This window comes from Corvus hawaiiensis, chromosome 1 (assembly GCF_020740725.1).
Source record: "Corvus hawaiiensis isolate bCorHaw1 chromosome 1, bCorHaw1.pri.cur, whole genome shotgun sequence".
NCBI classification, from domain to species: Eukaryota; Metazoa; Chordata; class Aves; order Passeriformes; family Corvidae; genus Corvus; species Corvus hawaiiensis.
In genome coordinates this window covers 18,385,319-18,408,168 of record NC_063213.1, presented here as the reverse complement: position 1 = coordinate 18,408,168, position 22,850 = coordinate 18,385,319, and the positions used below count along the sequence as shown (strand labels likewise).

The following is a 22,850-nucleotide window of genomic DNA, read 5'->3' as shown; positions in this document are numbered from 1 at the left end:
CTTTCCTTACACACTGCTATATACACACTTCTGCTAAAGACAGGGTCCTGCAGCTGCTTGCTGCCCCCCGTGGCTAATGGTGCACGTAACCTGAGCAGCATTCCTTGAGCACCATGCTCACACTAAACCCTCAACAGCTGGAGCAGCTGTGTGAAGTGCAACCCTGGATTACTACAGACATCATTAAGTGAGTAATTAAGAAGCTGAATCTCTCCACTCTCTATCATTTCACCTACTTTTAATAGAATAGCTCCTCAGCCACCTCGTCTTTGGGGTATATCTATCATTAATTCAGTCACGTATTTTACGGGTAATACTGCTGAAAATATTTTTTTGCTACATCTGTGCAATAAATTGAAAAGACCAGAAAGTGACAAATGTATTAAAAGAATTAAAAGTTAAGACAGAATAAAGACAAAAAGACACTTTTCTGCCATTTGCTCACGATGTGCAGCAGAGACTGTCTCACGCACTGAAAGCCCCGACAATCAAAGTCTTGAAATTCTAGACCAAAAATCTCTGCCGCCTTCCCATGGAAGTTTGGACTTACTCCCAAATACTTTTAAAATAATTGTTTTAGCATAAGATCACAGATAGCACAGTTCTGCCAATCCTTCTATTAACTGTTGTGGATGATCTTCCTGTTTTGTTGTTATTACTAGGATTTAGTCCACAGATTTGCCAATTACAAACCTCAGTATTCACTCTCAGAGGCAGTCTCAGCCCAAAACCCCAGAGACTAAATGTTTCAAGCCCCTTAACATAAGCATGGAAGAAGCATGTTAAAATCTAGTGAAAACCTTCAAGTTTATGTTTTGTCTTACTTTTTTTCCTTTGTTATACAGGCATTTAACATCCAAAATTCACCTGTAAGCAATCAAAACCATAGGTGAAACACAAGAACAAAGGATTTACCTAGTGAGTCATCAAAGTGCTTTATTTTATAAAGCCTTGCTCATGTTTGGAGTGTAATTTAAGCACTAACATACACAATAATGAGTCTTCCTTGCCCCGTCCAAATAAACAGTTTATCAACAAGAATGAGTGACAAAAATGCTACACAGACAAAAGGAATGCTTTGCTGTAAATGTCTAAATGGTTTAAAAATGTACACTCATTGGCCGCAATTAAATATGTACTCCAAGTACCTTATTTTTATTCCAAGGTCTCCCTGTGGCCTCATACCTTCAGAAGCTTCAGAAAACGAAACTTGGGTGAGAACGTAGACAACCAGGGTGTTTAGGGAGAGGACAAAAAAAAAAAAAATCAAGCCGCAGTACCAACTTATTTAAATACATACAATACAAAAGTATACACATACATTACAGTGCTGCAGACATCACTAAGTCAAACATAACAAAAAATCCTGTGGGAAAGGTCAGGGAAAGGAAAAAAAATTAGTAGACAGCAACAGGAATAGTATTGCCTTTGGCCGCTGAAGAGAGTGTAATTAAGGGGTTGCTGTTGTATGGGCTCGTCTGAAGTGAACCACAACACAGGTTATGCACAGTTGCAGCTGAGCAGCACTGACATTAGTTATGGAGAAGGCATGCTGGCACTCCTGATCCCAGTTAGAAATGATGAGAGGGAGGTTTGACTTCTCTTACGTTGCCTACAAAATCTAACAATTTCAATAAAGAAATTTTAAAGGCACAGCTTTAGCACAGTGTATAAGTAGATAAACTTTTAAGCATATGTAAATTTGTCTCTTTCAAGCATGGAGTCTTTCAGGGAAAATACAAGAGGAGAAGGAATACAATGTTTAAAAATTTTAAACAAGTTAAACATGATCAGCACAGTTTCAGGCAATGTACTATACAATCAAAATTGAGTAAATGGTAGGACAGGTCATTTTGATGCTGAAAGACAACCTTGGGAAAAATCCCTCTGAAATATCCTTTCGCATTTTATCGTGAAAGAGTCTATGATGGAGGTGAGCGAGACATTCACTTTAGTACACTACTGCACATTACCTCTTGGAAGATGACAAACATTACTTCATTTGTACTGCAAAATAACTTTACATGTAAACTCAAAAGTCATATATTGTACACGGCTCTGAAATTCAGAAATATCCCTGCTTTCCTAATAATGTAAACAGTAAAATTCAGGGTTCATTTTTCAAGGGATAATCTATAATAAAATACCGCTGTTTTAACAGTACAACATAAGCATTTAAACTTCAAATTCCCAGTAAATTACAAGGGAATGGAATTTCTATCAGCGTGCACATCTTTCAGGATGGGTAGCAGATGGAGCTACTATTGCCCAAAACTATGCGCTTCTTCAGATAAGCTTTTTTTACACTTGCAACCTTATTAGCTCCTATATTGCAAGAATATAAAACAAATGAAAACTTCAGGTAACAAAGTGAAATAAGCAAAGTTTTCCCTTAATATAAGTTTACCATAGCAAAAACGTACACACAGCATGAATTACGTTAGCTCTTTGTAAGGTAAGAGATGCCAGCTCTCAGACGTCTGAGAGGCTGAACTTCCTGACGCAATGTGCTGAAAAAGAAGACAAAAACGGGAGAGGGAGGAAAGAAAAGGAAAAAACCCAACTGCTAAACCAAATGGGAAAAGCCTCTGGCACCAGATACTTTTTTTAAGGAGTGCCAGTGTGCAGGGTGTAAGTGTAACATTCGCAGTAAGGTCTTCATTATTATCGTCGTCATCATCATCATGAAGAATACTGTCATGTATCTTTTTTCAAAAAATAAACTGATCCACAGTTTACAATTTGATATCAATATTGTAGATTTAACATGCATTTACTCTTCCCCACCCCCACCCCACGCCTCTTTACTCATTTATTCCACTTCAGCTGGTAGCATCAGAGTATTACTGTCACAGTGCACTCTGAGTAAGCTGTTCTATTTATTTAAATTATTTAAAATTTTTTTTTGCACACACAAAAGAGTCAGAAATAGCTAGAACTATGCTGGGAATATCAGGCAGCTGTTAAAGCGAGTACTCCACCCCACTTCAGTCATCTTTGCCAGCAGATGTAAACAAAGGGGTTTCTTTCTGTAAGATGAGCGCTTCTCTGAGTTCCATTTTTTCCCTACACTTGTAGCCACTGCTGCTGTCCCCAGGTCTCGTGTCTGTCCTATGTAACATGATAGGTTACGTCAAGATGTTGGCAATAAAGTCCAAGAAGCGCTTTGAATACTGTTCAGGATTAACAGTTGAAATTTCTGCACCAGCCTATACAGAGAATTGGGAGGAGAGAAGAAAGAAGGAAGAAGCAGTGTTTTATTTCATGCTTTTGTCACTGAGGATGTTACTCAATAAATTTCATATGCAGTTTCAGAAGCAAAGACTGGAAACACAGATTGTAATGGCACTCAAGCAGAATCTTACTGGTGCCTTTTTAGGCTTCACAGGAGGACACTGATAGCCAGTACTCACCACTGCAACAGCTATCTTCCATTTCTGAAATATGCTCTTTTTACTTTCCATACTTCTCTTTACTTTTATTGTACTTCAGTCCTCTATATGAATTTTTACAGTACAATTAGCCATGCTACCCACTGATTCACCAGCAGATTCTGGTCTCTTGAGCAGCAGTGCCTTCATACAGAGAAGACTGAATTGCCATACTTAGATCTGGCATGTCAACACTTGTGTAACATGTACTGTTATCTGAATGCTAAATAGCCTGGTTTGAAATACATGGTAACACTAACACTTTTTCAACGTTTATGCATTTAAATCTGGACTCACTGAATAAACCATACAATTGTTATCTCAATGAAGTCATTATTTCATTCATATTTTTACTCGAGTTTTTCAGAGCCTTACCCACATTTTTATTTATATTTTTCCTGTTTTACAAAAGAGGAAAGTTGCATGCATGCAATTCATGAATGAACTTCAGTGTCATGTGGCTCAGGATGAGACAGTGAAATAAACAAAATGGATATCTGAAAGTAATGTTCTGTAATAAGTTCTAATCGCAATCAGTTTCAATAATCATAGCTGTTGCTCACAACGTATTTCTATCCATTATTTAAGCCAGAAGTGTGAGTTTTTAAAGTCTGCTACTTTCAAAGTTCAATAATAATTGCCAGATAATGGCTGCATATGGTCTGCATCAACTTTCAGCTGCCCAGAGAGCAGAGAGTAATGAAAGCATTGCTTTAGAGAGACAAAAAAATACCTCCTACAGGCCTTTGCAGGTCACATCATTCTCTACTGTAATTAAAAAGCCCTGAGCCCTTTGCGTAAAACTTCCCACAATGCCCTGACTCTTTAGATATTTAGACACAGGAGGGATTTTAGCCTCATGAATGAATATGCTCTCTTGAAAAAGTTTATGAAATTTGAACCTTAAATCACCACAGGAGTGATAATGGTAGATATAAATCATAAATCTGGAAGACTGGGCTGTTTCACCATGGTTCTTTGCTGTCTGCTGCTAAGCAGCAATTTCAGTCAAAATTAAATAATGGCAGTCAAACAGAAGCCTTCACTGAACAGTCTCTGAGTATTTAACATGTACATTTTATTTTTATGTCTAATTTTGCAAATTGTACTTTTTTTTTCTGAAGAAGTCTTCTAGAGTGAGCCACATTATATGTTGAAGAACTAACTTTCAGCAGGCTGTACCAAATAACGAAACCATCATTAGGACCTGCACCTGAAATTAGATTCATGACAGCTTTCATAGAGCAGTGAACAGCTCTGTTTGCAAGAATAAGGTGCATGTCACAAATTTAGGACAAAATCTTAAAAAGCATCTCACTAGAGTTCTTTGTGGGTGAGAAAGCTGTGCATACAGCTGAAAAAGGAGTTCCACTCTCAGCATGTCATGTGTAGCAGTTACTCTGTACATTTTTATTGCACATTAAACTTGAAAAGAATTCTGATCTACTTCCCCTTTCCCTAGATTTACTGAACTGTCCCGTAAGCAAAATTGCATGAATATAAATGGAGTAAGAGGAAGAAACCAACCCAGATACTTACCCCATGCTTTACTGTCTTTGCAGCATGGGCAGCTTTCTTTTTTGCATCATAATGAGTAAGAATGTCAATAATGGCCATAAAGTACACTTCCTTCCTGGGTGCATCTGCAAAGGCAAACACAGGGCAGTAAGAATGACTTCTGAAAACAACAAGTCCTCCTCCTAACAAAGGAGACTTGGCGAGACACAATCAGCAGCTAAGACAGGTCAATGTCACTCATAATGAAGATCGGTAAAAACCACAGGCTCAAGCTCTCCTTAACTGAGAGTTTAACTGCACTCATATATAATGCAAAACCCCCTAAATGAGTGTAAAAGAAAAAAATAGCATACAGAAATAGGAATTATTGCTCAGTTAAAGTAATGTGGATTACATCTTTCTTTGTGGAAAAATTATGAAGTGTTATATGAAAGGTAATGCTTCTGTGTCAACAAAAAGATCATATTCTCTTTATGAATAAAACCATGTATATATCTGTATCAGTGCTTATGGAAAAAAACCACGTAACTCTCCTGTCTTAAACAGCCACAGGTAACTAGTTATACTTAGTTTTACACACTAATATCAAACTCAGTTTCAGGCTTCTTACACACTTCTTATGATGACGTTCTTAGCTGGAGCATAGAAATTGGGCATGAGTGCACAAATTTTCAAAAAGCAACCAAAAAAGTGAAATATAATCTGGAATGCTTCTTTTCTCATTCATTTTAGACTGTGTTTAACAGTGTTATCTGCCAGAAAAGACCAATTATAGATACTAGACTTCCTGAAAGGGATTAAAACCCCATGAATTAACTGCTGAAAACTGGTGAACCTGAACAGCTAAGCATTACAGAAATCTTCTCCTTTCTGCTGCACCAAAGAGCAAGTTTCCTTTTCCACAGAGTAAACTTCTATTTTCCAGTTTACATTTGCCTTTATATGGGTGTGAGGGCTTTAGGATTCTGATGCAAGAATCAAACCACCTTTACATAAAAATATTTCTTTTACTGCTTACTTTCATGGGATTTTATTCCATAAACATCAATAGCTGGATCAAATTCCCCTGGAGCCAAAGGCAGTGAGCTGTTCAGTGTATTTCCTGGACTGTCCGGAGGGGTTCCAATGGGGTGGGTCCCATCACTTTCACCTTCCTCTTCTCCATCATTCTCTTCACACTCTATTTCTTCCTGTTCAGCTCTTTCAACATCATGAATTCCAACCAGCAAGCTGTAGTCCATGAGTTTTAACTGAGCAAGGAACTAGAAAGTGATAATAAGCAATCTATCAATATTGCTGAAAAGCATAACCTCCACTTACAAACAGAAGTTACACAAAGGTGTCACCAATTGAGGAAAACTTCTAAGGCACTTCTGACAGAGAGCAAAAGGGAAGATTAAGTGATAAAGCTGGCAAAGAGATACTTGATTTTATTAAAACGTAGTAACAGCACACAAATGACTTTAAACTTATACTGTAGCCCACTCCTCCAAAATCCTCAGGAGAAAAAAATTGTGTGTAGTGAAGAGCAGTGTGCTTGCAAACCAATGACTGTTACTCCTGTCTTGTGTTTCAGTTAAATTACAGAGTCACAAAATACCATGAGTTGGAAGCGACCCCCAAGGATCATCGAGTCCAACTCTTGGCCCTGCTGCACAGAAACATCCCCAAGAGTCACACCATGTGCTTAAGAATATTGTCCAAATGCTTCTTGAACTCTGTCAGGCTTGGTACCGTGACCACTCCTCATACGGCTTCCCCTCAAGGCCCTGCACCATCCTCTCAGCCCTCCTCTGGACAGCTTTATATCTTTGTTATGTTGTGGTGCCCAAGACCACACACAGCACTTGAGGTGGGGACTGCTCTGCCACTGCTCAGTGCCCAGACCAGCTTCTGTGCTATCAGGTGCACAGTGTGCTATGATCTGGTGCTGAACGTATCCTCTCAATCCCTTACAAGTCTTATTAAAGAATAATGAAAAAGTGTTCAATTATTCTTGCAGCGGAAAGCTGAGAAGTTTTACACCCTGAAGACATGAGATGATGTTGTATTCTCTTCACAGTGACAGGCTCATGATTTACATCACTTAAGCAAAACATGTATGTGAATGAAAGGGTGGTTTTGAATAAAGAATAAGGATCGGAGATTTTAGAAAATTAAAAGATGAATACACTTGTGTACAAAATTATTTTAGTTGAGGAGAACAGAATGAGGCAGAAAGAGGAGGATGGAAATAAGGAAGGTATAAAAGCAGAAAGATGGGATAAACAGCTCAAGGGGGTGAGGGATAGGCAGGAGAGAGCTGTGCTGCAGCTTAAAAGCAGTACTGTGATTTCAGACTTGTGAAGTCCATGCTTATGGTATGCAGAGAAAGTGGCTGAAAATAAAAATTGCTTCAGTTTTTATAAACTCTAAATGGTTATAAAAAGGAAGTTACAGCAGACCAGGGAAGAAGGCATTTAAGCTAGACTTCGGCACAGAGATAGTGATGGTGATGAAAAAGGTGAGTATAAAATACTAGGTAATGAGAAACTCCAGTTTGTCAAAATCTGATTTTGAGAAAAGAGGTGAGCTGGAGATAGCTGTAAATTCAAGTGCTAGAAGAAATATTGTGAGACTGAGAAAAGGTTTTAAGAAGAAGAAACTGTTTTTTAATGATTTCAATATAATACAACAATAGACTCTTCACAAGACTAGAAGGGATCTAAATTTGAAGAGATGATGCACAACAATATACAAGACAAACAGATGAGACTAGCCAAAGGTGATGGGGTGAAAGAACTCCAGGCATATTATTCACTACTTGCTAAATACAGGGGAATAAAATCTACCAATAATAATACGGAACAGCATGAAAGAGAGTGGGCTTTTGGGAAAAAATGGCGAGCTACAGATTAGAAGAGAATGGCTCTTGGAAAAAAGTGTGCTGCTGCTAACAAAAAGACTTAGGGAGATCAGCACAAGGAAAAAAAAAATCTGATTTTAGAAGGAAAAAATATGTAGTCCATGGACACCTGCAATGGAGTAAGGAGGTGGGAAAATAGACAAGGGGACACCAAAACAGCAGTAATAATTTGTGTTTTCACACAGAAAGGGGACATATGACTTGATTAGGAGAGAAATATAGAAACAAAACTTACTGAAAAACAAAAACAGATATAAAGCCTTATAACTCAGAATGGTACTCCATAATACGTTTAACTATAAATACTGTCTGATAGGATAATCATATACTAAGTGTTGCTGCATTTCTTTTCATTGTAGTGAAATGTGAGCATTTATACATTGGTTACAAAGTGTGTCTATCGGTTATCTAATAAGGGCAAAAGAACCAGCAGAAGAAAAGCAAGGTTAAAGAACAGCTTGCCATTGTCAAAATCAGGAGCCAGATCACTTCACACCAGTGGTTTACATGGATATTAAACAATTCTCTGTGTAAACTTCAAACCCATAAAAACAGCCTCTCAAGACATAATCTGGAATCTACCATTATATTCCCAGTCTGGTAAATGATACAGATCATACACTATCCACTTTTTGGGGTAAGAAAGTATCTTCCACATTCCTTCCACACACTTAAGATATCATCTGCAACATACTTACCGTAAAAGCAGTAGTCAGCAACAGCAGTACATGTTAAAAGAGCACAAAATTTTAACCCAAATAAACTTATCTCTAGAGCTGTGATATCAGTAGAGCACAGTATTTTAAATATAAAATAAACACACACTGATATTTCACAAAATATTTACGTTTTCATCATCCTCACCACCATAAATTTCCCATTGTTACTATGATGGGAAATTAGATTTCCTCAGAAGAAAATTACTGGGTAAATTCTAAAGTAACAGTATTTTGTTTTGTGCAACTAATGAGACACAGATCTGAAGAATTCGAAAAGTCAATTCACAGAGCTCTTTTGATATAAATAGCTGAAAGTCTTACTAAGTCACAGACACATTTTCCTACCAAGTCTCTTCCAAGTCTCTGCCTTTTTACTTGAAAACAGATTTTAGGCTTTGAGTATAAAGCTGCAAAATACTCTGTTTAGGAAAAATATTTTCGATTATGCAAACTAAAGGCAAGTTGTGTGAACAAGTTAGTCTGATATTTATTTTATTAGCTGAACAAAATCAGTAAAAATAATACATTAAACTCATACATTAACACTTTTCTTTCAAGTATTTACAATATTCAGCAAATTACAAATTTATATGAAAGACTACATTTAGATAATGAGAATCCAATTGCTGTATTCAGATTACTGAAGCACTCTACTGTTGTGATACTAAGAATGATTTAAAACTGGATTACTAATATGAAACAAAAAGGACATGCACAGCTGTGAGTGGGGGAGAAGCCCCTCCTCTCTTATGGACTACAGTCTGTATTTGGCCTTAGCCCTGGTGGACCTCCACCTGTAAAATACAACCCACAATACTCACCTCTCTCTCAGGGGCATTTGGAAGCACTAGGCTTGTAAAGCATTTAAGTACTAAGCAGTGCCATCATTTTAACATCACATCATCAAGGCAGGAACAATGTATGGCAACCAGCTATGGCAGCAAGCCATTTATCACATCAGCAAAGCAGTGATCAACTCCTGAAAGTTTAAATTGTGTTTCATTTAAAACAGTCAGTGCTTACAGTCTTATGAACAAGAATTTTCATTAATGAATCACAGGTATGATTTCCTGGGATATCTGTAATTTGCCACACATTTTAATCACATGCAACTGAACAGGCACATTCTTACCTCAACATCCTTTTTGAGTTTCTCAAGGAACATCTTTTTGTTACTCTCATCAATATGAATCTTTTGGCCATCATTAATAAAATCATTGTCTTTGAACGTCGGCAGATCTTTGGCCTGAAACAAATAAAAATTCCTGTAAGAGCAGGATTGCAAAGAGGAGTGTGGTGAAGCCGCTGCCCCGGCGCAGCCCCAGCTGGCAGCAGGGCCTCCAGAGATCCCTGGTACCTGAGAGGGCACCCCCAAGCTGCCTCTCCTTCACGGCATGAAGCTCTCCATAACTGCACCCACGGAGCTCTTTCCTTAGTTTATCCCTCCTGGAAACAGCCTAGAAGATATCTATTTACTGGGCAGCAAATGCAGCTACGACAAAATCTCCAACTCAGTACTGGATTTGCATTGAACACTGATTTGCAACAAGTTTCTTCCAAGATGTCATTTGTCAAAGTGACTGGCAATAAATGAAGTCAAAACACAATCTATACCTCATAAAGAGCCTACATCAGATCTTATAGATTGGATTGCATTTTGCACAACTACTGTGAATGTTTACAAGTGATTAATACCAAATAATTATTGAAAAGCATCAAATGAACATGAATTATGAAATTCTGCTTAAAAGTAGCAAATGCCAGAGAAGACCACTGCCTCTTCAATATGTAATTAAATATTCTTGATGTTGGAGCAACTTGATCATCTTCAATTCCCCCATGAAGTGATTTGCAACAGCACTAAGGAAAGTCAGAGTAACCACTGGATTCAGTACTAACACAGCTCTGATGGGCTCAGTTTTTAAAGGGTAGTGACTGGAAGTTTACTCAAAAAACCACAGTGAGCCAACAAACAAAAGAGCAGCTCCTTCAGGGCATTTGGTCGAGCAAACTAGTGGCAATAGTAACTCCTGCAGTCAGAGCTTTTAAAAAATTGGCCCATTAAGAGCAATGAACAGCCTTTCTCCCCACCCCAGCTTCAATCAATAGTATGGAAGAACAGGTTTTCTTTACAAAGAAAACGTTAAGGAACAACCAGTGCTGCAATTCCTATGAACTGTCAGTGGCCATGAACTAGTGAGTATCCCGAATAAGTAATTTCCCCTTAATCTGAAAGTCCTTCTGCTAGGAATTAAAGGCAGCTAACATCAGTTTACGGAAATGTCCTCCAGAAGTTCAACTAGTCAGACATTGCTTATAATCTTACTAGAGATGGTATTTTTCATGAAGTTTATTTTCTTCTTATGACATAGTAAGGAAAAGAATCTGAGAGGTTCTTTCCTCTGCTCCAATATATATTGGAAAGTACAGTATTAAAATGCGAGCACCACAGCAGACTCTGAAAGGCCCTTATAGATCTTCACAGTGGCCAAACGTTCTTTTTGCTGTTGGGCTGTGTGCACTGAGGTGGCCAAAATACTCAGTTCCCTGTCTGAATTCATTCTTTGGACCTGGAATTTGTGAATTGCTTGAGATCCCACAATGCTACTCTTGTTTTGAAAAGTGATCCTTTTTTTCCAATAACTGTTCAAAACCACTTAAGAAATTAGTAACATTGTAATAGTTATGAATCATTTATTAAATCAATGGCATCCTAATACCTAAGAAGTTTGGAAAAAAATAAGGTCCTAGTCTGGCTGCTCTGAATTATTACTGTCTTCCATCTAGAACATTCTGATACATTGAAATACCCTCTAATAGAGATCCTCTATTTATATTTGAGACAAAAGGAAAACAAACACCCAAGCAGCTGAGATGGAGCTATAACCATTCATTCATCCCAGACTCCACCTCCATGGAGGAGTAGTTCAGCAGTTCTCTCCTGCTTTACTCAAAAACAATGCTGGACACTTTTAGAAGCTCACAATGAATTGTTTACCACAATATGACTGCACATCACGCATTGATTTTCTTTCTGGCCTACTCAGTAAGAGGTTTAGGACACAAACAAGCAGGGGTAACATCAGATATGCATTCCAGGCTAACAGCTGTAGAGATTATCATACTCAAACTAGCATACTGTCCCACGGACAGGGATAATTCTGCAGAGGCAGGACTGTGGATCCCGGGATGTTGCCAACACCGGAGGATGGAATCCAGTGCGTGGGATGCTTGAGAATGGAGAGGAGATTTGGATGAAATAATTTAAGATGAAGCAATAACAAAAAGAATGCAGGAAACCAAGCTTCCTTCATTTTTAGCCCAAAATCACTAAACCCCCCCCCCCCCCCCCCCCAGCTTATTTTTCCACCGAGTACATCCAAGTTATTGATTAAATTAGGCAGAGGTTAAAGTGAAACAAACCCATTAACACAGGAAAGGAACCCTACTAGTGTCGTTTAAAGCTGGGGGGTGAGCACAGAGGAAGGATGTGCCTGTGGTTAAGGTGCTGAGACGTTTTTTTGCCTCTAGGCTCTGCCGCAGGCTTCCCGCAGAGCACAGCACCAGTCACCGGCGGGGGGTGTGAGGGGAAGCTGTCTCGCCACTGAGAACAGCCCTACAGTAGTAAAAATAAACTTAAATTACAAGCAGTGTCTTTTTTGGAAGATGCTAGGGATGGTAAGCCAGTTGTGCAGGTGCCATACTTCACTTTAACCTTGTCTCTGATCTATTTTTAATAAAAGTGAGCTCGCAAAGCTGACAGTGCTGCAGTTCTTGCCTGCCATCACAAGACCCAAGGGGTACTCCCAAGGACAGTCAGGGCAGTGAGTCAGCACTCCCAAAAAGCCAGACTCTCCACTGCTTTTGTATGCAGGTTCCCCCAGTCCATGGTAATACCTCTGAAGATATTTATCTGAGGTAATTTTTATTCACCCAAATATCCAGAGTTGTAAAGACTTGGCAAGTGTAGAACCACATAAACTAAAAGCCAGTTCTGAAGCATGTGAAGAAAAAAGATGAAGTAAAAACAATGGGTCTCATCTAAGAAACTGAAGCTAAAAAGCTCTGTGCCAGTGTGTGGTTGCCCTCACCACATTATTTGCATGATGCCTCCCAGCCTGTTCTCTTCCCTCTTTCCAGGTGTTATTAGACAAAACTTTTTTTTTTTTTTTTTTTTTTGGTGTGCTAGGCAATATTATTCTCCCTATTCCTTTAAAGCTGAATAGTCCTAGGATTCTGTTGTAGTCCCATATATTACTAATGACAGCCAGCAGTAGTAGTGATTCTAGTAGTACTTGAACTGAAATTTGTCTTAAAATTGATTTGTGAATTTAAGAATCGAAACCTAAGAAATACTCAACTAGGAGGCGCTCTTGTTGTTATGCAAAATTAATAATACATTTATTAATTAAAAATCCTACTATTATTATTTTTATTATTAAAAATCCTACTATGTTCATTTTCTTACACACTGAAATAAACACAAATAGAATCACATTGTGGAAGTTTAAAACATTATCTGAATGAAAAAAATTTGAGACTTTGCTTTAATGAAATAATTGATACGGTTAATTTTTTATGATGTCTCAAATATTTCCAATGAAGCAAAATCCTTGTTGGAAAAAGATTCTCCTAGAATGTAATTCATTATAATGAACATATTACTGTCATTAAAGAACTAAATATTTTAAGAGCTGCACAGGAGATGAGCATCTAACTACTTCCACTAAATTAATAATAGCTTTTCTTTCTGAACCACCTCCACTGTTTTTAATCCCCTACTTAAAGATACAAGAAAGGCATAACAGATTTTATAAATATTAAATATTTATTTATTAAAAAAAGCATGTTATTGGCACACTTCAGGTTTGCATTCCAAATTTTACCATGGTCACAGAGAATTTTAATGGCAGGAAGATTTCACTGCCTTTGAGAGGCTGAAAATCAATAAAGATTTCTTAGTAACTAAGATGACAGAATGTGTAAAGCCTTATTCAAAATAAAAGTATAGGTTAAGAGCTGATACTGTTTTGAGTTAAAAAAATCTTGGAATGTAGGAACCAGCTGAAGCTTTACTTCTAGATGAACATGGAAATAGTTTTTGCATATTTCTTAGCACGTCTCAGTTCAGCATCCTATCCTAATGAGTTGAAATTATTATTATCAATTTTGTTTCCCTAGAAGGATTTTGTGTGCATCGTGACATCAAAAATAATGGTCTTAGCTAACATTAATGCTGACACATTTTGGAAGCAGCTTGCTAAAATAGCTGTAGGTCAGGTAGGTTTCCAAGTAAGTGTTTGATTGAAAAAGGAAAAAGACTAATTGTCCTAACAACCCAGAAGCAATTTCTCATCTAACAAAGGCAAAGTTTAGGTTTTAGGAGAAACATTGCACAACAGCCTTATTTTTTCTTTGGAACTAGTCACAACTCACATTATTTGCACAGCTAACCATGGAAAAATTTGGCTTACAATTTATAACTTTTGAAAACTATGTAAAACATCTGCCAAAAGTGAAGGTCCACACTCTGGACTTCTTTAACAGCAAATGGCCCACATACACTTTAATTTTTTAAAGTACTGGGCTCATCAGCATATATGGAAGGCAGTATTTGGAAAAAAATAAGGTTATAATGCTAAATATAGTTTGCAATAATTTGGAACAGGTGATTTTGAATTGAATCAAAAGTCTGGAATCATTAGATACACAAGATGGAAGAATAACTTCCTTTGGAAGGCTGAATTATGCAGCTTCTTGCCTCCAGTAGTTCTATGAGCTGGGTTCAATTTGTTGTACAAATTGCCTTGCCCTAGACAGTGGTTTCTATACAAACAAGGGTCTGCAGCTCCACTTGACATCACAGTATAAAAGGCAATGGAAATAGAGCTGTAACCCCAAAACAGGGCTTGAGGGGAAACACTGGAATGACTTTAACCAGTACAACAAGTATTTTTGTAGGAGAAAAAAAATTGTCAGGATGCTGTAGAATTAGCTAGGTATTCAAGCCTGCACCAAAATAGAAACTGTCTTTTTCAATGCTCAAGGAAATGCATCCAGAATTACCCCTAGCATTAATGTCTTCCTGCTGCAAAATGAACTTGCAACATGTAAAATGCAACACAGAATTCCAGTTATTTTAAAAAATCTTTTAACACATGGAAAACAGACTTCTAAACAAAAATGAAACAAAACACCCCTCACCCCCCAAAACCAAACAGATGCAAACTAGTGATTTGTTTTGAAAAACTGTAATGGGGCTGGGTGTCATGAGAAGGCTAAATGCTGAAACCAAGACCCTGAATGTCTATTCCTGTCTTTGCAGTGTGATGTTTTGAAAGTTATAATCTCTGTACATTGCAACCTCGAGATTTATTTCACAGATAAATCTAAGACACTTTACAAGTCTGTTGTGTGAGATCAGCACATGAAGCTGACTGAAAACACTAATAAGATAAGTAAAAAAATGCTGTTCTGAAATTAGCAATTCTAAACCAGCAGGAAAATATAGCTCAGATTTTGGAATGATCTACCTTGAATTAAGTATTATATAGTAACACCAAAAGTAAAAAAAAACTGAGTCAAGACTGAGTGATCCTGTTGCTATGCTCTGCTACTAAAACCCTTCTTCCTTGGGTTATATTTTCCCCTCAGAAATCAGTTAATCACTATATGTTGTAATATATAAAGTAAAACACAAAGCTAATGTCTAGTGACAACTTCCAATCTAATTATCACAGCTAAGTATTCTGCACACAATTTAATTAAGATGTAACATAGCTGTCCACTATGGCAATCTTATTCCAAAAAGAAACTCAAATAGAAAATCCTTTGTTCAATTGTATTTACTACAGTTTTTCTGCATTTATGGTGATTTATGAAACAACACATACTAAAGAGGTGGCAATGCAACCAGTTTTAGATAGTTTAAAAACGTGTAATAATCTCTGAAATTGCTTGAGTAAGATGAAATGTGGTGGGTATCAGTTCAGTTAGGTTTTATTTTTCTTCTTCAAATTTCTTTCTAAGCTGCTCACTCACACGCAACAGCTTAGATTCTATCAGTACAAGTAGACTCAGCTGTTACTGCTAATTTGATATTCTGCTGCAAGTACAGCATAATTGTGAGCAGCCAGACCACCAGGGGAGTTCTGCATTATCCTCGTTTCACTTAAGAGGGCAAAATTGTCCAAAGAATGAATAGAAAATGCCCACTATAATAAAAATTTTAAAAAAGTAGTAAAGCCTGAAAAATAAAAAGTAGCAGCTGTTAGAATTTGACAACTGTTGAAACATACTGTTCTTTCAAAATCCAAGGCATCTGTAAGTGCATGTTATGATACATGCTGCCAAGCAAATAATGACTTCATTATTGAAAGTATCATTTGTAACACAAATAAAAGGAATTGTGTGTTAAGGTGAAATTTGAAGGAATGGTGCTTGTTTCTGCACTGATTATCACAAAATATTGAAATGACAGTTTTCAGAGCTACTCATCAATATGTTAGGATATTAAACAGCTGAAGACAGTCAAACAGGAGGTAAACTGCAAACAGCATGGAAAAGGACCATTCTCAATCAGACTTTTCATCCTAAAAACTGATCTTAAAAAATGTTTGAATACTAACACCTATTTTACACTACCAAACGAAAGTAGAATCATATTTTTTTCTCCATTTTCTTATCCATTAAATATTTTTGCATATTTGTCTCTTGTTTATTAATTAAATAAAACTTTTAGTTTGATAGGAAGAAGACTTGAGAACATAAATTTCACCAAATTTGCCTTTACAAAGTAATTTATCTAAGATTTACAGTCTGCATTAGAATGTGACTGAAAGACTAGATCTTCTGTTTTCTGACTTCTGCAGTTTTAAGAGAAGTAAACATATTATTCTTGATATTCTGAAAACCATTTGATTACTTGAATGTTGTCATTTGAAACTCAATATTAATTACTTAAAAGCCCATTTAAAAACTAGCCATTGCCAGACATTTTAGCCATACATTTAGCACCAAAAGCTTCCTTTCTTTTATTACTCTCTGATGTGAATAACCATACCTTTACCATCATTAATTGAAATTCTATTAATATTAATGTAATTTCAAGATAATAAATTGATGATTTAGCTTGCATCTGGCTAAAAATTAGCTAATAATTTACTACACTAGCCAAGGTTTTCAGATTGTCTGGTTTTGTTTAATCGCTCAGGGCAATTTCTTCTATGAGAGGAGATGCCAAAATCTCTTCAGAGAATTTGCTAAAATGCCTTCCCCCCCCCACCCCCCCCACCCCCTTTTCAAGTCAGATTTTTCCAGTTGTTTTCAAATCTTAAGATTGATTTGAGATTCTCATAGATAACATCAAAAGGTTTGAAATACTGACATCTACTTAAGAGAAAATGGAAGTAAAAAAACATGCTACAGGGCTCCACTTGCCACTCAGGAATAATGGACCATTTACATATTCAGGTCGAGAGTTCTCAAGGTCCTGAAATCAGTGGCACATGTGCAGAGATACATCTCATGACAGCAGCTCTTTAGCACTGCTCAGTTTCAGAACCAAACTTTTGTTGTCTGTTCATATAAATATACAACACCCTTTTTATTTAAGCCTAAAAACTGTGTGTTAGAAACATTTGAGTAGTTTAAGTGAGTAAATCTGTTGTCATGCCTACTGCAGGAGAGTCAGATCATAGTGATGACAAATGTTCTGAACATCTGCAATCCACAGGCAAAATGTATTCTGGCCCTTTCAAATCAAACAGCAGACTCCAAAACTTAAACAAAACCCACGTAATAAGGAAAATACTAATTTTCCCTTGCTTGAATCCCTAAGAGTCTCAATGTGTAAAATGTTGTTCCCTCTATGAACATAGAAGCCTACCCAATAATTCCCTCTCTTAGAAATCTTTGTTCTGAATGCAGGCTTGTCACTTCCCTGCTGCATTGCACTGGGGTTTTGAGGGGAATGATGAGGGACAGAAAGCTGTTCTGAAAGCCTCAGACTGTCTGCTTCCAACATCAATAAGCATTGTGCAGTTCCATCCCCAAGAAATCAAACTATTAAAACAGCAAAATAAGAATTAGGGGGGTGAGGTTTTTATGTATATTTTTCAGAGAAGTACTCAAAATCAAAGGGAAGGTTCTAAATGTGAAGTTGATAAGTTATGGTTTCACATAAAATTTAGAGAATAATTGTTGTATGCAGTTATATAAAACTACGTAATTTCATTTCAACTTAGCTATAAGCTAATTCAACAGTAATTTTGCCATGAACTTACACAGGAGCAATATTAAGGCACTGTTTCTTTGAGGTTCTCACGCAATGTATTAACTACAGTATATGTGCACTATTAATAATCTATTTATTATGAGGCATATTCCTAAGACTGCTCAAAACTACTTCAGTAAACATCTGTATAGTATCAGCTCCTGTATAGCTGACTATACATAATATCATTAAATTTTATGTTACTATTCCAAGCATTAATGCTGCAACCTGAAGCAGTCCCATCCAAACAATATCCTCCTCGTTTCTGTCAGATTATTTTAATAGTACAGCAGAGGTTTTCAATGACATTAGGTATTGTTTGCAAGACACTGAAGGGTTAATCCCCCCCCTTTAAAAACACTACAGTTGCACCACTAAACAAGAACAAAAACAGATGACAAGGAAAGAATGGAGACCATTCAAGACATGATCTTGAGGGCCTGGTACAGCAAAAGAGAGCTAATGCTGACAATTGTAGCTGCAGATGGCATGTGGGGTGTGGTATTGCCTACTGCTGGAAGAAGAATTTTAAGTGTTCCATCATGCCTTAGGAAAGGTGGAAAAACTTGGCACAGAGTTTTTCGTGCAGCAAGAACTGACAGCTACTGCATGTCCCTTACTTCTTAGTGCAGTTGTGTGATCTGTAGAAGACTCAGAGAGGCAGGTATGGTACAACTACTGCTTAGGAAAAAACCAAATTATCTGAATGGAATTTGGGGACAACATAAAATGAAGTCTCTTAAAAGCTGTTGAATGATCTCATGCTAATTCAGGAGGAATGTGCTTGGACAAATTAAGAAAACAAGGGCCATGGATTGTTAGACCTTACCCAAATTTCAGCTCTAAGAAGTTTTAGATGATGGAGACTATGTTCCACTTCCAATTATCTGCAGAATCTCCAGAGAAACCTCTCCTAAAATGCCATCTGGCTATTTTGCTAAAACCACAAAGAAAACCTGATTTTGAGAACATTAAATTTCCCAAATAAACTGAAGTTGGAGGTGAAGAAAAACAAAGCAACCTATTTCCTTTTAGAGCAAAGTTAGAGCAAAGAACTTTTCAGCCCAGAATTTGGGGGAGACTGTCTCTCATTATAGCTACATGTACATCCGAATCTGTCAGTCATTTGCTCATTTGTATGAACTTTACATACCCAAAGGTTCTCATAATACAAGGTGTGGTTCATCCTCGCATTCAGTTTAGAAGTGGTGTCCCATCACATAATTCCATTAACTGACATAGAGTATTCATAAATCTCAATATTAACAGAGGAAGAGAAAGAAGATGAAGCAGGAGAGAAGGGAACAAAGTTCTGATGTTTTCCTAGCACAGGGCAGGCCCTGAAGAAACTAAGAGAAGAGAAAAGGAAAAGGAGGAAGTAGAGGATTGGCTCACTTACCTCTGAAATTTCAACACCTTTGCAAACCAATATTCAAAGGTCTGCAGGAAATAGAGGAAAGATAAAGGAGGGCTAAGGTAGAACTCAAGAGGGAAGAATATGGCAGAAAAAAAGGAAAGGGACAGAACAGCACTGGTTATGTTTGTTCTGAGTCTAGCTATCAGGTTAATTAATTGAAAAAGAAACAGAAATGCACCATACCTTTTCTTTGTCACTGGCTTCTCGAGCCACAGTAGAGCCCTGAAACAGAAAAAATGGATCTAAAAATGTGCATATGTCAGAAACTAATTTGAAAATGTTATGATAACAGGTCAAAAAGTGGATGAACTGTATCCTTTTGAACTTGAGAATGTTTTAAAGAAAGGTGATACAGTAGGTAGAATGACCAGGACTGCTGAACTGCTGCAATCATGTGAAGAAGATGCATCATGAGAGAAGAAAGATGGATTAAATCCTCAAATGCTCTACATCTATTGTCCTCCTAATTCCTGGAGCTTTTCCTCATCTCTCATCCTCATTTTGAATGTATCATGCTGGAAGTTCAGTTTGCTTGGCAGACTTCTCATCTTTTTGTGCCAATTTAGGTGCATGGATATGGAATAGCCTATTCTGTATAACTGTTCGGACATTTGTAATACACATTTGAAAAGGATGTCACACAATATAAACACAAAAAGTATTTAAAAGATCATAAAGTACAAACAAGAACAATGCATCTCACAGCAACATGGAGTAAAAAGAAGAGACCAACTGTGGATTCACAAGACTTACAGTGCTTGCCAAAGACATTTTGGATTTTTTTAATATTTATTTTATAGATTAAAATTAGTAGGCAATATGGTGCTTTCTGAATAACCTGGAGCTGACAAAAAAAGGACTGTATATGTTTCCTTACAAATTTCTTGGAGCAGGACCACATCTTTAAATACCCAGCATTTGTTTATCACATAATAGCACTGCAAGAAATAGTAACTACAAATATGGTAACTGGACACTGAAAGATGGCTAAATTAGCTCTACTGTTTTTTAGGTGTGCATTGTGTGAAGAAGTGCTGGAGTGGAGTCCTACTAGTTTAAAGAATGTGAGGATACCCAACCACATCCTTTTATAGCATGTTTTACTCTGTTTACAGAAAGAAACTTAGAAAACTCAGAAGGGATGAAGAGAAAAGATGTATGGGACAGTATCTCTTGGTTATTATGTATGGCCCAGCAAGCAGGGAGTTCATTGAATTATTCTCCACTGATAATAAAGCCTGGTAAAAGCCTAACGTTTTAGTTTACTCAGGAGACACTTTTTATATTGTCTTCTGTGCTCCAACAGACTATTAGGCCAGAAAAAAGATCAACTGAAAACCAAACTGAAGGAAAAGAAAAAAAGAGTCACAATAGTAAAAATTAAGGAGGATGTAAAATTTGACACTTGGCAACAAAATGACATTGAAATCATCATAACAAAATGCATCCATGGCCAAGAAAATACCTTTGAAATCCTATGCTGATCTGTGGTCTTTTTTTCTCATATCTACAGAGGTAGAGACTTGCGCTACAAAGCAAGTTCTAAGCTGGTGTCAAAAATATTCCTGTACAAAAAAGGACTCTGAATCTACAACTGTAGATGCCATAGCAAAGAATATCAAGAAAAAGTAATTTATAATATATGCAGTGTCATTATAAATCTGTTCAGTGAAGGAGTTTGTCTTGAGGAATATGATATTGATGTTAAATTAGAATTGCATGAGAAGTTAAAGCAATGCTGTCCAGCTGGACAAACTGAATAGAGTACAGAAGCATTCACAGAGGTAAATAACAGCAAGAGCTGTTGACACCAATGTTAAGAACATACTGTATATAATTACTGTTTCTTTCTGTTGTGCTTTCATGCCCTTTTTAATGCATCTGGGCGTTGTGATGATCTAAATCACAGTTCTCTCAAATTAAAAGAAATAACTTTCTCTGGTAACAACTGCTGCCAATAATACTAAATATCAGAAAGTAAATTGTTGACAATCTGGAAATCAGTTCTTATAAATCAAGTTCAGTCAACTATCCAAGCAATTGCTAAGGAGACTTGACAGTAGAAAAGGATGGTGCACTACATATCATTATAAATCTCTTAATATAGAATGATAAATGAACATCTTAAACCAAGCTTGCAGATGCACTTAGTGGTTCAGCACATAGAAATGAAATGTATTAGAAAGAAGTAGGTTTCTAAGGGGATACTTTACCAAGGAAATTAAAATACAATCCCTTAGGTAGAAAGACTAAGACTACATTTTGGGTATTTGTTGTAAGCACTGTATATTAACTATTGTCAAAATTACAATGAGCAGATAAAGCTTCTGAAACAAAACTAAAACAGATCTTATGATAAAAGCAAATGTTTTGGTTTTTTAAAGACTCTTCTCCTTTTCACTTGAATTATTTTTAAAAAATAACATAAATTATTAAGCTTTTGCAATAGTGATGTACTTTGTTAGTAGCATTTATTGGCTTAAATGATGCTATTTAGTTGTTTTATAAAAGCCCTCTGTAGAATCAACTGTGGCTTTCCATAATGTTGATAAAAACCTATAAGAAGCAGAATTATCATTGTACTAGTGTGAAGGTTTTACCTTTAACCACTAGCAACATTTAGCAAACCTATTGGGCTAAACTGCTGTCCTTAAAAATGCACAAAACAAATAAATTTGTATAATGTCTACGAAACCATCCTTTAGTTTTGATAAACCTAGGTGTAGAATTAAATCAGTTATGCTGGCTCTTGCATAACACAATTTTAAATTAATTACAATTCTGAGCAATATTCAAGCATCAGCATAATCTAACATTTATAGTAAAGATTTTCAGCTACTTTGTCAGTTATTTAATCAGCAGTTACTTCTCACCTTTAAATCATATTTTCTATAAACAGATAAACGATGGCTGAACACATTTCTTGTAACAACCATATATACTTCAACTCCATCAACAGTAAGCCGGTACATGCCCAAAAACTGGGGAAGAAGTGTATTCCCATGACACTCCACAATAAACTGCAGAATGAAAAGAAAACACAGAAATGAGGATTGACATATATTATATAAATCTATGTTTAGATTTTAGACATAAAATACCAAGAAACAACACATTTATTTGCTGAGCATCTGTGTGGTGACAAACCTTCAAAAAAATTATGCAAAACCAAACCCCTTCATCAGGAAGTTATTCTGCTTTTAGGCCAGTTTTTAAAAATGAAAATCTTGAACTGCTTAACTTATAACTCTTGACTTCCACAGACAATCTCACAGAAAGAGGAGACTCCATTTGACAGACCTTTTAACTCTTATGTTAACACAAAAAGCAAACCTAAGCAGATAGAATACTTGGTACTTATGTCAAAACCCAAATATTTTTTTTTTAATATCACACTGCTGTAATTTGTACTGTGTTGTCCCAGACCATATTTAAATTGTATGTTTCTCCATTCTCATTATTTGTTTATTATGATGAACATTTATGGTGTTGTCACCAGCATGGGGTATTATTTATTATCACCAGCTTTCTGCTAGTTCCTATGCGGTGGTTGCATTTCAGGGTCAATAGAGCTGAGCAATGAAGT

General features: G+C 36.6%; 1 protein-coding gene across 1 annotated transcript in view; it reads right to left on the bottom strand.

Moving 5' to 3' along the window:
• Nucleotides 1-919: 919 nt before the first annotated feature.
• Nucleotides 920-22,850, bottom strand: part of PIP4K2A (phosphatidylinositol-5-phosphate 4-kinase type 2 alpha) — a 106,661-nt gene continuing 84,730 nt past the window's right edge. Inside the window, exons 5-10 of the mRNA XM_048295234.1 lie at nucleotides 22,138-22,284; nucleotides 19,448-19,486; nucleotides 9,706-9,819; nucleotides 5,968-6,211; nucleotides 4,971-5,074; nucleotides 920-3,209 (exon numbers count right to left, since the gene is read on the bottom strand). Coding sequence (XP_048151191.1) covers nucleotides 3,129-3,209; nucleotides 4,971-5,074; nucleotides 5,968-6,211; nucleotides 9,706-9,819; nucleotides 19,448-19,486; nucleotides 22,138-22,284 — 729 coding nt within the window. The 3' untranslated portion in view covers nucleotides 920-3,128. The remainder of the gene's footprint in view (nucleotides 3,210-4,970; nucleotides 5,075-5,967; nucleotides 6,212-9,705; nucleotides 9,820-19,447; nucleotides 19,487-22,137; nucleotides 22,285-22,850) is intronic.